The sequence below is a fragment of the Tiliqua scincoides genome, chromosome 12 (assembly GCF_035046505.1).
Source record: "Tiliqua scincoides isolate rTilSci1 chromosome 12, rTilSci1.hap2, whole genome shotgun sequence".
Classification (NCBI taxonomy): domain Eukaryota; kingdom Metazoa; phylum Chordata; class Lepidosauria; order Squamata; family Scincidae; genus Tiliqua; species Tiliqua scincoides.
The window spans coordinates 3,248,956-3,265,187 of record NC_089832.1 but is presented as its reverse complement, the minus strand read 5'-3'; the positions used below and the strand labels follow the sequence as shown (position 1 = coordinate 3,265,187).

General features: G+C 43.3%; 1 protein-coding gene and 2 non-coding genes across 4 annotated transcripts in view; all 3 read left to right on the top strand.

The window, feature by feature from the left end:
- PABIR2 (PABIR family member 2) overlaps window positions 1-15,092 on the top strand; it is a 16,173-nt gene extending 1,081 nt beyond the window's left edge. Inside the window, exons 2-10 of one of the 2 annotated variants that reach the window (XM_066640110.1) lie at window positions 3,042-3,120; window positions 5,618-5,674; window positions 6,334-6,377; window positions 6,459-6,513; window positions 6,724-6,825; window positions 8,105-8,193; window positions 11,280-11,344; window positions 12,085-12,181; window positions 12,977-15,092. In XM_066640110.1, the coding sequence (XP_066496207.1) occupies window positions 3,042-3,120; window positions 5,618-5,674; window positions 6,334-6,377; window positions 6,459-6,513; window positions 6,724-6,825; window positions 8,105-8,193; window positions 11,280-11,344; window positions 12,085-12,181; window positions 12,977-13,127 (739 nt within the window). In that variant the 3' untranslated portion in view covers window positions 13,128-15,092. The remainder of the gene's footprint in view (window positions 1-3,041; window positions 3,121-5,617; window positions 5,675-6,333; window positions 6,378-6,458; window positions 6,514-6,723; window positions 6,826-8,104; window positions 8,194-11,279; window positions 11,345-12,084; window positions 12,182-12,976) is intronic. The other variant, XM_066640111.1, reaches the window with a different exon arrangement.
- On the top strand, window positions 5,198-5,333 carry LOC136663384 (small nucleolar RNA U109). The gene has a single exon (XR_010795027.1). It is a non-coding gene; the product is annotated as a small nucleolar RNA U109 (small nucleolar RNA).
- On the top strand, window positions 11,689-11,822 carry LOC136663385 (small nucleolar RNA U109). Its single transcript, XR_010795028.1, has one exon. It is a non-coding gene; the product is annotated as a small nucleolar RNA U109 (small nucleolar RNA).
- Window positions 15,093-16,232: the final 1,140 nt, after the last annotated feature.

Here is a 16,232-nt window from a genome sequence, read left to right as displayed (position 1 = left end):
TAGTACAGGTTGAGCATCCTTATCTGGAATATTCCAAAATAACAGGTCTTTTTTTGAGTACCAATATGACTGTTGTTGTGGCCTAAAGCAGTGGTCTTCGGCCTTTTTTGTGGCAGGACCCCAATAAATAAATTGAGCATGATACTGTTCTGGTCTCCAGTTCAGGTCGCCACATCTCATAAAGGGTATGGTAGAAATGGAAAAGGTGCAAAAGAGAGGATTACTGGGCTGGGGCAACTTCCTTATGAGGAAAGGCTACAGCATTTGGGGCTCTTCAGTTTAGAAAAGAGGCACCTGAGGGGGGACATGATTGAGACATACAAAATTATGCAGGGAATGGATAGAGTGGATGGGGAATATTTTTTCCCTCTCATGTAACACCACAATCAGGAGACATCCCCTAAAATTGAGTAGTGGGAGAGTTAGAACAGACTAAAGGAAATATTTCTTCGCCCTGTGGGTAGTCTGACTGAGGAACTCCTCGCCACAGGATGTGGTGATGGCATCTGACCTAGATGCATTTAAAAGGGGACTGGACAGATTTCTGGAGGAAAAGTCCATCACAGGTTACAAGCCGTGATGGGTTTGTGCAACCTCTTGGTTTGAGGAGTAGGCTACCTCAGAATGCCAGGTGCAAGGGAGTGGCTACAGGATGCAGGTCTCTTGTTGTCTTGTGTGCTCCCTGGGGCATCTGGTGCGCCACTGTAAGATGTAGAAAGTTGGACTAGATGGGACTTTGGCCTGATCCCTCTTCTAACTTCAGATAAGGGATATCGAACCTTTATTAGGGCAGTGGTTTGAGAAGTTTAGCATCAGGACCACCTAGAAAGAAAAGTTTCACTTACCAGCTGCTCAAGCCTCTGTGGCTGTCATGGTGTTTGGGCAGCAGTGCTTCTCTTTCCCCCTCTCCCAGTAGCAGGTTGTTTAACCCTTAATGCACATAGCCTTATCTGTCCTGTCAGTTTTGCAAGCCATCAGAAATTAGGTAGTGACCCACTTATGGGTCACAGACCCACAATTCGGGAATTGCTGTCTTAGTGTCATCCACTCTTCCCTTTCAGAGTATAACATGTATGTGTAAGTTTATTTATTTATTTTATTTCTTATATTCCCACCATTCTCCACATAGAGCACCCAAGGTGGCTTACATTCATACATGTAAACCAGCGCACATGCACACTAGAAAGAAGTTTTCTGTGGCATGTTATACAAACACTGGGTCCCTGAGTTTACAGATGTCTGAGTTACAGACATTGCGTTTTCATGCATGCAGAGGCTGTTTATTGTGATGCTTTTGTGCAGTTGTGGTATTGCTGGGTCGGCAAACTCTGGCTGTTTTGACTTGCATGTGCTCCAGCTTCCAGGCAGATGTCTGGAGTGGAGCTAGTGTGTATCTTGGGGACTTTGTATATGCATATAATATGATTTTCGTGGCACAGAGGACACACCTGGCTAGCTGACAAGTCTTGACATCAGCATAATTCTGTGTGCAACACGTGACTGGCCAAAGAAAGGTTTTTAAATGTTTTGTTACCAAAGAAGGCAAAAACCAAAATATTTAAACATTTACATCTCTTTCTGTTTAGTCATTTATTTACATACAGTTGAGTGTCTGGCAGTATCTATCTGGGGTCCAGGGCCTACTTGTCTGTAATACTATTTAGCTGCTTTCAAGATATACAGCATTTATATACTGCTTTTCAGCCACTGCAGCGAAGGTGTTTTATCATTTAAAATTGAAAAGCAGGCATGTTAATGCATATATTAAAAAAAAAGTGGAGTTTTGTCAGGCCGAAGGTGTCTGTTCAGGAACTGGTGGTGTATTGTAGGATAGTAGCATTGAAATATACACTACTTCAGTCCTCCATTCAGCAGTCCTACAAAGTACAGCATTACTGTGATCCCTGTAATGCAGTGGGAAAAGTGAAAGATGGGCTTCTTGCTTACAGCTGCAGCCCTGTGCCTGCTTACTTGGGAATAAATCCCACTGTAATGAAAGTTATAGTGCAGTCATCTGCATGTTTACTTGGTAATAAGTCCTGTTGTGTTTATTGGGGCTTAGGGACTTGCTGCTGGATGTACATCCATTGGACCAAGCAGTTGGTGATTAGTTTATAGCAGAGGTGAAGTTCAGCCCAAGGATGACCTCGTTCACAGCTCAGGCTCTCAGCCATCATGCTTCAGTCACAATGGCAGTTGCTAATGTGACTGTGGCTGGGATTCAGAGGTTCTGCCGGCAGTATTGCAGTAGCACAAGGTGGCATTTAAACCACCCCTTTGCAGTGGCAGCCCCTGAGATGCAGAGGATGAATGCTTAAATACATTCCATGCATGCACAGGAGATGAGGCTGGATCCTGCCCTCGCATCATCATATGCATGGCTCTTTTGAGATTAAGGCTGCAATCCTAACCACACTTTCCTGAGAGTAAGCCCCAGTGAACAAAATAGGACTTACTTCTGAGTAGACCTGGCTAGGATTGTGCCCTAATATAAACTGAAAAAGACAGGTGTCTGCCCCAAAGATGTTACAGTCTAAGTTTGGACACTGAGGAGATGACAAAGGGATGGCTGGAAGTATAGTGGATAGTAGGGGATCTTTGGTAAGGTATACTTGCATATACATGTTGTGAGAGAGACCTGGGCAGATGACCAGTGTGTCTTCTTCAGGACCTGGTCCTGACCATAAAGGTACATTTCTTCCATTTTCTTGGAGCACATACAGGCTTTTCCCACCCCCTTCAGAGGAACAAATCTTCCAAGAAGGCAGAGTGGCTTTTGCAAAACGCAGCTTTTGGGCAGTGACTGTCAGAGGAAGAGTTCTTTGGAGTAGTTCACCGAGACCACTGGCAAATTCAGAGATGCATGTGTTTTGGTTGTCCTGTGAGGCTTCTTTCCATTCTTGTGCTGGTCTTTCGTGCAGAGTGGTCTGTTCAATGGGGCGGAGAAAAATCCGTGCAGTGCCCAACCACTGCAGTAAAAAAAAGGTAAAACTATCATTGGAGGAATGTGCAGAAATATAACAGTTGTTGTTTTCTTTCAGTGACAATTCACAGGTTTTTCAGCCTTACGTCTTGCGAACCCGCAGGAACAGCACAACAGTCATGAACCGGCACAGCATGGTAAGAATTCCAGTGTGGAAGGAAATATAATTATATGGATGTGATGCAAAGAGCACTTAAACCCTTGCAAGTATAGAGTTCGTGTGCGATAGGTGGATGCTGTTATGCAGCGGTCTCCAAACTGGAGACCATTGCACACCAGAAAAGTCTTCCCTGGCATGAATGGAGCATTCCACTGGGGAGCATGTTACCTTACCACTGATTTTCCCCAGTCAGCCACCTCTGTCTGGAAATCTGGGTGCAAAACCTGCTGGGTCAACAGAACCTGGAAGCACCTGGCCAGAGTGCAGTTTGGGGGAGATCGGTGGTGTGAAACGGAGGCTCCCCTGTGGAACAGTAAGCTCAGTTCACACAGGGGAGGGATTAGACCAGGTGCCAAATCCAGCCCACGGGCTGCGGTCTGGAGAGCCCTACTGTAATTAGACCTGATAGACCCAACAGCCAAGGCCCTCTTGTAGCTATAGCAAAATGTCTGAAACTCACAGAAGAAGCAGAGCAAAGGCTTTCATTGTATTGTGATTGTGTCCCATCAGGATTGTATTGCACCAGCTGTAGTTGCCACCAGAGTTCCCACGAAGTGTGTTAATTGCTTATAACACTTTGTTGTGTTGGGAGTGATGTCATCAAGCCCTGAGACCAGCCCTGAGACCAGATGCAATGGAGGACAGAGTGCCTATACCTTTAACCAGTGTATAGAAGAGGGGATTTTGTTTAAACCCTTGTGTGTTGAGCTACACCTGCCAAAATTCCCTCTTCTAAACAGTGGTTAAATGTATAGGCACTCTGTCCTCCCTGGTCTCTGCTCTCCCTGCCTGAGCCCAGTGTGACTCAGTGACCAAGGAGTTTGCATGGTGATGTCTGAGCTGTGCTCTGGAGCACACTAAGTGTGGCAAGAGAATTGCTGGCATGCCATGGTATGCAGGGAAGCTGTTCACTGCATCCCTGAATGAGTCACTGTTTTGGCCTCTCAGTCAGCTTCTGGTGGGGATGAGCAATTCTAGCATGGCTCGGTGCTGGGTGAGAATGGATCTGTTAGCCATTCCCTGGTGTACAGATGCAGCAGCATTACCTGCTCTCAGATAAAACGATGAATAGCTCAGACTGGCAGGGTGAGCTTGTTTGACAGCAGGTGCTGCTATTTCAGTTTATAGGCCTTTGTTAATCCCTTTTCATTTGCAGAAGTGAAATTCGGCTTTGAGTTTTAATTTTAAAAACTTCAGGCTATCAGAGGTTTGGGAAACACTGAGTTAACATGTTCAGGCAAGTGGACAAAGAGGTCATGGTTTCTAAAGAACTTTGGCTATAAAGTTATAGGCAGAATTTTAAATGGGACATCATTTTAAAATGGGAGAACACCAGGATATTGTAGATTGTTTAGAACTTCCTGTAATTTGATCCCAGCCAACCGTTGCTATTCTCTGTTCAGTACTCTCTGTAGTGGCCTTGGAAAAATTATTTTGTAATGTGGAAGGAAACCTTCAGCCTCTTTTACGCTTTTTACATCAAAACAGGCACCTGTTGTTTACTTAGTTCTTCAACTCAAAGAGCATAGCATGGCACTGCAAGATGAGAATGATTTTGAGAGAAAAATAGTGCTTTGTTCTTTAGGATATTTAAGATACAGCCTTGTAATTATTTTATGTTTCAAAGAAGCTTGCAATTTCCAGCTTTGCAATTTGGCATACTTATAGTACTTCCACAGACTGTAGTAGAGTTAAGCCAACACATTTTTCCACAGGCTCTGAATTAGTTTCAAACATGCTGGGTTCACTTCTCATATCGGTTAGTAGTGGAGTTATTTATCCAACTAAAATGTCCTCTCACTTTGGTGGAAAATTTCTTGCCTTATTCAGAAAAAAATATTCTTGAGTCTTAAAGAGAGAGCTGAGGGTCATAAGCAACATTTCAAAAGATAAGTTATGCACCCTGAGATGTCAAATACGTGATTAAGCTGTTGAACTCTTTTTAACTAAAGTCATTGATGTTGTGTACTAGTAAAGATTTCTTAGGCATTGGTTAATATAATGCAGTCATGTCGCTTACTTTGTAGTGTGTAGATAATGAAGTTTGGCTCCTTCTGCATGATGGAAGCTATCATTCTTCTTTTCTATTTGAAGAATGAATATTCCTTCAATGCTATATTAAAAAAGGGAGTTTTCAGGGCCACCTGCCTTGGAGTAGAGGTTGAGTGGTAGTATATTACTCCAACACTGGATAGACTATATATGTACCATAGTCTAGTCTCTCAGAGACAGAAGATTTGGGAGCATTAGTTTCTTCCCGCTGTAGAGATGGTGTGTTTGTCTGTGTCCTGTCTTCCTCCCCCCACAGTTCCTGAGCTTGCAAGAACTGCAGATGATGCCCAAAGGTTACATTTTTTACTAATTTGTGTGATATTTGGTGCATTATGAGGTTGAGAAATGGGCTCGGATGAAAATCTGTTTTAAAAAAAGTAAAGTGATTATAACTTCTGGAATGTCTGCTTCCTCCCCGTCAGCTGATATCATCGTCTCCGATTCGTATCCCTAGCAGCCGACTCCATCAAATCAGAAGGGTAAGTAACATTTGATCTCTTAGGGTGCTGTCTTTTAATGGCAAGTGGTCACTTTTCCTGTGAAAACGGCACACAAGGGGTTTCTCTGCTAATTTATTACCTGTTTCCACATGTGTGGTTAGGGTCTTGGTGCTACTCTGACCATACTCAACCCATCTCCTAATCCTGCTTTTGGAAGCAAGTAATCTGCTTATGCAGGTTAGCTAGTGCAAAATTTGAAGTGGCCATTTGCAGGACTGGGGAAGGGAGGTGCCACGGGGTGGACACCCTGGAACACCCTGCCTATTTATATTCTAGAAGCTGAGCTCTACAGTACTTTAGAATGCTGGTTTGTACCACTTTCAATTACCGATGAGGAGTGGCATGTTTCAATCTATTACATTCTCCCCATTTGACAGAAAAATATGTTTCTGCATAGAAAACTAGCATTTTGAAGAGAAGGCTAGGCAGCAATTCTTATTCCTAACGTGTTTATTTTCTCTGTATGGGTGGGCAGGCAGTAAGCATTGAAACATGCACCCCCACAAGGAATGGTGTAGCTCAGCTGCACCTGCTGATTCTGCTGGTCATGCAGCTCAGCTCTGATTGATAAGGGACATGATATTCTGCTGAGCAGAAAGTTGTAAGAATCTCAGACCTGAATTCTTGTACTTCCCTAGGAGGAAGGAGTGGATTTGATGAACAGAGAGACGGCGCATGAAAGGTGGGTGTGACCACAGCACCATAAAAAAAGCAGGCCGGTCTTGTTCTCTTGTCGCCACTGATGAGCCTTTTTGTGTTTTAGGGAAGTGCAAACAGCAATGCAGATAAGCCAGTCATGGGAAGAGAGCTTGAGCCTGGTAATCTCTTTACAGATGTTTAATATTTTAATTTCACCCTTTCACTTAACCAGTGAACTTAGGGGAAAAGAGTGGAACTAGCTTAAGTGGAGCAACCTATAGGCTCCACTGGTTGGCCATGCTAATTTTTTTGCATCAGAATTTTGTGGTTCAGCTTTTAGAGCTTTTTAAATGCTACGGGGCTGCAAATATGATGCTTTGTATCCTCAGAGTGACAACGACTTGGACAAATCTGAAAAATCTTCGTCCCCAAAGAGGATAGACTTCATTCCTGTTTCTCCAGCACCTTCCCCTACAAGGGGCATTGGAAAGGTACGCCAGAGAACTGCATCAGTTTTTTGGAGCTGCAAAAGGTTTTAAGGACATTTTAATATTAATCTTCAAATTTGTCTTGAAGTACCTTAGTTCTCTTAAGGTACTCTTGTCGCCTTGAGCTACATAATACATTAGGAATTATTTGCATTGGCAAACTTCTGTCATTCTTTATGCATACCAGGATGTGTAGTAACATGAGAGGGGCAGAAGAGTTTTTGGCATTTTAAAATGGGAGATATGAAGCCCAGATCCATTTGTGTTTTACTAGGAAGCAAGTCCCACTGAGTTCTATGGGGCTTATTCCCAAGTAAGTATGCATAGGATTACTGCCTTGGAGCTCTTATCCAGTGTGGGTTCTGTAGTAATTGTGTTTGGGGTTGGAGAGGGGGCAGGATTAGGACACATAAGGGAGAACTATAAGGGTACTTGTGGCAGCTTCAGCTACTGGCTTGTCTCCTTCAAACACTCCTGCAGTTCTCTGGAATCCACCCTTTATACGGATCTATGAACACTGTCATATCAAGCCCAGACCATGGGTGCGCCTAGCTCAGTATTTTCTGCTCAGGCTGGCAGCAGCTCTTGTATGGCCTTGACAGAGGTCTTTCCCAGCAACACATTTCAAATGCCTTTAATTTATTCATTAAAAGGTAGCTCACTAGCCCATGTGGATCCAGAGATATACCTAGAACTGGTTAGGCAATGCTGCTGAAACTTCCAGTGCTTGAGCCATGGCTGTATATGGGTTAATGGCTTGAAACCAAACTTCTGTGCAGTCAAAGCACTCTTATTTTTTCTTTTTCTTCTGGGTAGAAAGCTAGAGGTGGTTGCAATAAACAGCCATGTATGTGAACAGAAAAAGATGTCTTCTGCGTGGTCAAACCACTGGTCCACGCTGTCTGGCAGCAGCTCTCAGATTTCAACCAGGGAATATTGTCCATTCCCTGCCTGGAGCTGGTAGGAATGGAACCTGGGACCTTCTGCATACTACAGCGCCTCCCCTGTGAAAGTGGACCTTACCAGGGAAGGTGCTGTGTGTTCGTTTCTCCAATGGCTGTGGTGTAGCATCGTCACTGCAGCTTCCTTGATGGACAGAAAGCTAATAGTGAAATCAGCAGGTAGATAATGTTGGCATAAAGCATTGAAAGCAGAGGTCTGTCAATGTTTTTGTGCATCTTAAGTGAGAGAGAGGAAGAAGTTCTTAGGCGGCGGCAGCCTTGAAAGAACTGCAGCACTGAGTTTGAAATGCCTTTTAAATATTGTGCCTTTGTTTTTCTAGCAATGTTTTTCACCCTCCTTGCAAATGTTTGTGAGTAGCAATGGGTTGCCTCCAAGTCCCATCCCCAGCCCCACCAGGAGATTTTCAAAGTAAGTCAATATGTTTGAAAAATGAGCATGTCTCTTATCTACAAGTGGTTTGAATGCTATAGGGTTTGCAATTTGTGGCCTGTGCGGGTGAATAGAGCAGGTGCCAGCAAATTATTTGGGCACTGGAGACTTCTTGGGCATGAGGTCCTGCTAAAATTCATTCACTGCACATCTGCTTGTGCAGATGATCCTTGGTGGGTCATTTCCATTGCTTCTAGTCATAAGCACATGGATGTGGCATGAAAGTCCTGTTGGCTCAAAGAGGGGTTTTGTGAATGAGCTTGGACACATGTCCTAAGCCTTGTAGCACAAAAATGAAAGTCAAGGTTAGAACTGCCTAAAAAGGAACATGGAATCACATTTTCCATTAGTAGCTTGGTGCAGCAAGTTAAGAGAGAGCTTCAAGAGATCTCTGTTTCTCTTTAACTTAGCGTGTGTTCCACGGGGCTTCGAATAGGTTCGCCTGCTTTGTGGAACTGGAAAGTGCTGCAAGAGAGCAGGTTTCTTACTTAAACTTACAGTCCCTCCTAGAAGGTATAGCCTGGGATGTCTGGAGGCTTGCAGAGTTCTCAGGGTTAAGCAGCCGTTCTGAATGGTGACCACTTTTTTGAGGAAAGAGTGCAGGTGGGTGACTTGTAGGGCAACAATAGCCTGGTGCCTAGTTTTGTCCCCAGTGAACTCCTGAAGCCATCAGTTTGTTGGAAAATGCTTCTCTCTGGGCTTGGGTCCAAGTGGGGAAAGCAGCTCTTTGTTTTTGTTTTTCCAAAATTTATAAGTAGGTTGTTTTTTTGTTTTTTTTTAACCAGCTCACAGAGCAAGCGAACAAGGCTACCTCTGCCGCTGGTTTGGCAGGTGCCACATTGCTCTCTGACAATTCCAAAGTACAGTTTCCAGGTAAAGCTGGAAGAACAGGCATGCACAATGAGAGCTGGCAACATGGTGATAGCAAAAAACAAACAGACAGGTGAAGATTACATCTGAGGTCCCCAAAGGGTGCACAGGGGAGATACGAATTCAAAAAGAGCAGATATCTTGAAATTCTGGCTTTGTTTGATTGCAAGGATATCCTAATTAATAGGGCATGTGCCTTCAGGGTTCTCTTAGGTGTTTGATTTGCAAAGGCTGTAACAGCCAGTTCTGCAAGGACTTGAGGTTTCCCTTCAAAGGGGGAATGCATTTGATTTATCTTCAAAGATGGTTTCAAAAGGCAAATGGGGATTATTATAAAGGCTAATACAGCAGCCATAGCACAGTTGGCAGACTTTGAGAGAAGACTTCCATGCCGGCTGCGAAATTTTTAGTGTGGTTTCCTAAGTAAGGCCATGTGAACAAAAAATAAAGTGTTGTTTATAACTTGCTTGTGAAACAGTCTGCATTCTCCAAGGCCTGAAGTGAGTGTTGGACAGGACTCCGTGTTGGGCACACTGAGACCGCTATATTTGATTATACTTCTTTTTGTGGCCACTTGGACCACTGGGAAGGCAAGTGTTGGGTCTGGGTCCGTGCTTCCTTTGGAAACTTCCCGGAGATATTCGCCTATAAGGCAAGAATTTTGTACCGATAAATCAAGCTTAGATCATCTCCTCACCTTATCTCTGAGGTTACTGAGGGAGATCACAGGGCTGTTTAAGCAAGTCACAAGGGGAGAAGCAAGAGGATAATGCAGAGATAATTAGAGGGCTATTTGTCTGCACAGCAACACCTCCAGGGCAAAGCCGCAGCCAAAGTTAACCTTTCATTCTTTTCTTGAGAAAAGAAGCAAGCCTGGGCTCAAGGCTTCCATTTAAACCAAGCAAGCCTCGTTTTCTTTAGCAGACCTTTCTACACCCTTGTTCCATTTTGCAAATGTTTGGCAGAGATCTGGTTTTTTTTAAACACCAGTATGTAGTGGTTTGGGAGGTAGACAGGTAAACCCCTGCTAATTGGGTAAGAGGCACTTTTTCAAGTGGGTGCTCCTTTTTTTAGCAGGGGGAGAGTAACTGGCCCACCTCACCCCAGCACTGTCTGTTCTAGTGGCTGTCTGCTGGTATTCATTTGTATCTTTTTAGATTGTGAGCCCTTTTGGGACAGGGAGCCATTTAGTTATGTTATTTTGTTTTTCTCTGTAAACCGCTTTGTGAACTTTTAGTTGAAAAGCGGTATATAAATACTGTTAATAATAATAATTAATAATAGACTTAGACCTGGAAGATCCAGGTTCAAATCCCCCCTCATCTATGAAGCTTCCTGGTGACCTTGGGCCAGTCACTTTTTCTCGGCCTCACCTACCTCACAGGGTTGTTGTGAGGACAAAAGGAGGGGAGCAGCTGTGTACACCTCCCTGAGCTCTTTGGAGGAAGGGCGGTATAAAAATGTGAAAAATAAATAATCCTTATTTCAATTTGAAGCAGAGTCCAAGGCTACAATTCAGTGCAGTGTTACTTAAGAATAACACCCATGGAAAGCAATGGGGTCTACATATGAGTAAATAGGGTTGCAACTATGTGTAGCTGGACTTGTTCATGCTCATTCCTTGTTGCTTGTCTCTCCACTGTGAATTGAATTGCACACTCCCAGTTGTGTGTGGTATGTTATATGTAGAACCTCCTGTTCAATTCAACAGGCGCCTTAGAGAAAGATTTGATTAATGGTTCTAATGTTGTTTACAGTACACTACTCTGATAGTGTTTAGAAAAAGGTTGTGAAGACCAGAATTTTAAAAGTTAATGAATAAAAATGTACCTTAGGTTCTTTTACTATATTTTTAATAATTTAGAGACTGTACAGTTCTTGGGTAACAATTACTGGTAGGTTATTTTTCAAGATCTGACCTTGGATAAAATCAAACAAAATTATGGTCAGACACCCCCCTAAGTTTAACCCCCTGATTTATCTGGGGGGTCATAGAAAATTCCATTATTTTTTACTCAAAACTTGCTCTCAACTTATCAGTGAGATTGGTTTATACTTGATTATATACGATGCATGAATTGCTTATAGTCTTAAAATACATTGGCCTTTCAGGGTACTGTTCCAGTAGGTGCTTCCTCTAACATTGGAACTTTTTCGTAACCTAGAAATCCTGTGACCTTCCCATTGTATTTTAGCAGGCGGAGCCAGAGTCCAATCAACTGTATCAGGCCCAGCGTTCTTGGTCCCATCAAAAGGAAAGGTATACACCTCTGTGTGTCAATCTCTCTTAGCCTTTTAAGAATATCCCATGGTGACATACAAGGGGCTGGCTCAGTTGGAGTCCACTTTACTTGACCCTTTGGAGGGGTTTCCGCTGCATATTGCTGTAGGGCTCTTCTCAAGACCCTCTCCCACCGTGGTGGGTGCACAGCAGCAGTTACAGGAGACCCTTGGAATTTGAGGTGGGACTTGTCATCTCATATTCTTTCTCCTGGCTGGGGGTCAGCCCTCCCAAGTTACAGGTAGCAAAAGAGAGATCAGTATGGAATTTTTGGCCACCTGCTGGCACATCTGATATACAGAGTGCTGCTCTTCTTGACACCCCTGCATGGTGGAAGATGCCATTCTTCCTTCTTTTGGGGAGAATGAGTATTCCTTCAGTGCTATAAAAATAAGGAGGTTTCAGGGCCACCAGACTTGGAGTAAAGTGTGAGTGGTAGTATATTTCTCCTACATGAGAGTGAACAGACTGGGAAGCCCATAGTCCCTGGCTAATCTCATAAAACAAAGGGGTGCAAAGTAGGGTTCCTCTAGCAATCATTTGGTTTGCTGTTAAAATTGTAGTGCATGTAGCAGGCTTGACTTTGCTGTAAGAGAGTTTTGTACCAATGTGGCTATATTTTCCCATGATAAAATATGTCTCCCTGAGGTGAACTTTAGTGCTCCTGAGCTTAGGCTTCCTCCTCCTTGAATCTAATCAGACTGTCCTGATTTCTGTAGGTGAAATGGAAACTGAAAGCCAACCAAAGAGACTCTTCCAAGGAACCACCAACATGCTTTCTCCTGACATGACACACCTGGCAGACCTCAGTTCATGGTACAAGTAACCTTAATAAGACTGGTGAACATCACCAGAGTAAATACTGTGTGTTTCACACTTAGAAATGGATTGTTGTTCTTTACGTTGTAACAGTCAGAAAAGTTCCAACATAAAATTAAGGGATTTTGATCACCAAGCGTACCTTCGGGGTCCTGTTTTGGGGGCTGCGCGGCTCCCCTACTTCTGCTTCAGATGCCAATGATCTGAAAGAGGAGCCAAGACCAGAGCTCAGAATATACAGTACAGGCACCACCCCATCCTCTGTTCCCATATCCCCAGGTTCACTTACCCACAGTTCTCAAATCTCCCTCCCCCAGAGTCAAAATTATGATTCTCCTTTCTTTACAAATGTTTTGGAAAAGGCAGCTTTTTCTTCGATTCATTTTGGAACAAAAAGCAAACAGTGAGAATCTAAACTTCTACTGGTAGAGGACGCTATAGGATGCAGTTATGAGACTGCTAATAGGAAGTCCTTTGTTGCTCACTTCCTGTTAGTATTCTTACAGTCGCTACCTATAGCGTCCTCTAGCAGTATGAGTCTAGGTTCTCACTGTTGGCTTCCTGATTCATGTTCCAAAGCAAAAGGAAGAAAAGTCTGCCTTTTGCTAAGCGTTTGCAAACAGGTGAATCATAATTGCGACGGGGGGGGATTGAGTAGGGTTTGCTGCTATCTGCTGTTTCAGGTATCCACGGTAGCAGAAGGAAACTATCCTCCATGGATACCTGGGGACACCAGTAATTCGCTCTTGCTTTCTGTGAACTCAGTATGTGGTTTCCCTTCTCTTTCTCTAGCTTGTCTTCAGATATCCTTGATGGAAGCACGAGCAGCGTCAGCTCCTCCTCTGATTCATTGGCCAAAGGCAGCACTACTACAGAGTCTCCTGTCGCATGCTCAAATTCGTGTTCCTCATTCATCTTAATGGATGACCTTTCACCCAAGTGACTTGCCCAGTCTGTTGATGTCTGCCTGTGCTGTTCCTTTAACTGTACATTTGTACAGAGAAAAACCCATCAAATGAAATCTTTGAGGACCTAAGGATTCAAGTACTGAGTGGCAATGTTAACGATACTCTATTCCTTGGCAACTTCTCCAAGTGGGTTTGATTATCCTTCATCATGGACACATCAGGCCACATTGATGTTGAGTTTTGCTGATATTCTTTTTTTGAAAAAAAAAAATCATTTTACCAGTGTCTGCTCAGATTATACTAACTTTGCTTTCAGAGAAACTGCACACACTTTAAAAAAAACAAACAAAACAATTTCCCAAACCAAGCACCTAAGCTGTATTAATGCTCAGACTGTAGTGGGCAAAACTGTCTGCTGTTGCTATCATGATCACTTATTCTGAAGGTAAGGATGGTGGTTACAGGTGGTTATGAAATCTTTGCTCTTTGACATGCATTTTAAAAATAGATTACTCTAGATACTTGTCTAGGAAAAGTAAAAGTTCTTCTGCTGGACAATTAGGCATATTCTGGACTTCACTTCCCACCCCTTTAAAGAAAAAAGAGAATTCAATTGAAAATCACTTTTTCTCTTGGCTTCTCTGTTGCCGTCTTTCCCTGTGATCTTTCCCAAAGAATGGAAAGAGTTTTCAAACTGTGCTTCTTGGCAGTTGCTCTGATGATGATGGTGCTAGAAGCAGGAAAAAGAACACTGTGGATGCAGGGAAGGACTGGCTTGTTGGTTTTTTGTCTTACTATTGAAACTACTTCATCTTGATGTTAGCAATGTGGGGGGGACCAGCTTCCTGTGACGCACAGTTAACTCACACGGAGCATTCTTTCACCCAGGCAGCTTCAGAGTTCACTTGATTGCAGCCGGCAGTTGCAAAGAACTTTTTGGCTGCAGGAAGTGCAAGATGGGTGGTGGGACTCCGTAGCCACAATGGCTTGGGTTGCCACATAGGATGTCTTGGGCCTTTGGTGTCTCCTGCGGTGCTGAAATGCATTTGTGCCTTAGAGGACACGGTTACAAAATGGAGGAATGTCAAGCAGAGACTTTGGTTGGGGAAAAATGATTTTCTTCCTCCGTTGATCCTTGAGGTGCTTGATCCATTTGGAGAAAGGAGATTCTGTGAAGCAGTCCCAGCTGTTCCGCAGTTGCACCACACAGCCACATAACTTTCAGAGCAGCCCACCACGTGCTGCCTTGGAGAGAGGGGGCCGATAAGCTAATGCTGATTTTTTTCATGGAAAGTCTTTCCAGTTTGTTTGAATGCTAGCTCTGCATACAGTTTGGCTTGAGGGGGCTTTCAGGGGCCAGCGATGAGACAAGCTGTGGTGGCACCTCGTTCCATTGGGGTTAAAGCAAGCAATTTACTCTTGAAAGACCCAATTGGGCTTAAAAGAGAGAGAGAGATCCACTTGTAATCTACTGTGTTATGCTATTTATTATTTATAACTGTAAAAAAAAATAGTCTGGTGATGAATTATAGTATTTTTTTATGATTGAAAACCTTTTTTATGTTCTGTGAGTGCTGGTTGGTCTGTATTTAATAGGCAATGTTGTCTGCCGGAAATGTACACTTCCAGTCTGAATGTTTGTAAGTAATTCACATGCTCTTGTTGTCAAAGTACAACTTTGGATATATATTTTTTTTTAATTAAAGATAATAGCACTGAATTTGAAATGAGCTTGTGCTAAGCTGTAAAGCACATGATCTCTGGCAATACTTGTCTGGCGAAGAAGAAGAAGAAGTGGGAAGGGGAAGAACTCTGGTGAACTTCCATTTCAAAAGAGGACATTTGGTTTTCTATCAATAGCATTTTGCTTTTAAAAGTGTTTATTTGGAATTGTACTAAGTACCATACTTGGGCCAGTAGTGCCACTGTTACCTGTATTACTATCCTCACCTGTGGAATTAGTTTCCCCCACTTCCAATAAATGTGCATATTGTAAAATATCCTATGGGGCTGTTCTTCCATCTTTAAAAAAAGTTTATAATCAGTGTGTGAATTATTTCTGCATATACAAAATTCTGTTTCTTGCTGGCGTATCAGCTGCTGTTTTGGACTGCCTGAACTTTGAGGTATTGAGTTTTGTGTGTGTCTTTGTCATTGTTGTGCTGTTCCTTGGAGAGTCTTGGTTTGATAACATTTGCAAAGTGAAGTACATATTGTAAACTTTTCTCCATGCCCTGACTGAAACTTAAAAGAAGGAAAAAACCTTATAAGCAATGCAGAAAACTGAGACCAAGAAAATATGAAGTACAGTCATGTGCCACCTGGCGACGGGGATTGGGGCCGCAATCCCTGTCATCAAGCAGTGCTTGACTCAGTGCAGACCCTCCGCAGGGCAGGTGATGCTCCCCTCCAGAGAGTCATCTGAGCCTCCCAGAGGCAGCACATACCCGAGTGCTGCCTCTGCAAGGCTTCAACTGAAGGAAATCAGATCTCTTGCGCCACTTTCCGTTTCATGGAGCAAGCTGGAAATCGCGAGAGAGGTTTCCCTTTGCATTTGGAGGGTGGGATGTGCGCCTCCAACAACCACGTGACCTCATGTCATTGTTGGATATGCAATCCCTGCATTAGCTGGAACGGCCCTAAGGGGTGCACACCTGTATATGTTCCAGTACACCAAGTGGTGGTTTAAAGTAACCAAAGAGGGGGCAATAATGACATCTAACGGCGTGCTGGAAGTTTTGATACTGAAATTCACCTTACAGAAACAGAAAAATATGTTCGCATTCTTATAACTGGAAATCTTAAAAATATTTTAGTGATTCATTCCAAACCTTTTACGTTGTAAGTGTGGAGCCTTGTGCAAAATGGTTGCAGCTGTACACATGTAAACAGGCCAGATTCATAAGGCAAAACACAATCATGTATTTTTAAGCTGCAGTTGCAGTGCAAACCATCTAAAATTGTTCACTCTCTTGGGATCTGTACTCTGTCTCCAACTAGGAATAGTCTTGCATTTTGCAAAAGCAGCGTCTCCTGGTTTGTGATCTTGTTGGTTCTACACTGAATTGTGAGTGCACGGGACTCCTGTTCACAAACATGAGTTGGACAAGGGGACAGCCTTGGTAGTGGTTGCAGCAGAC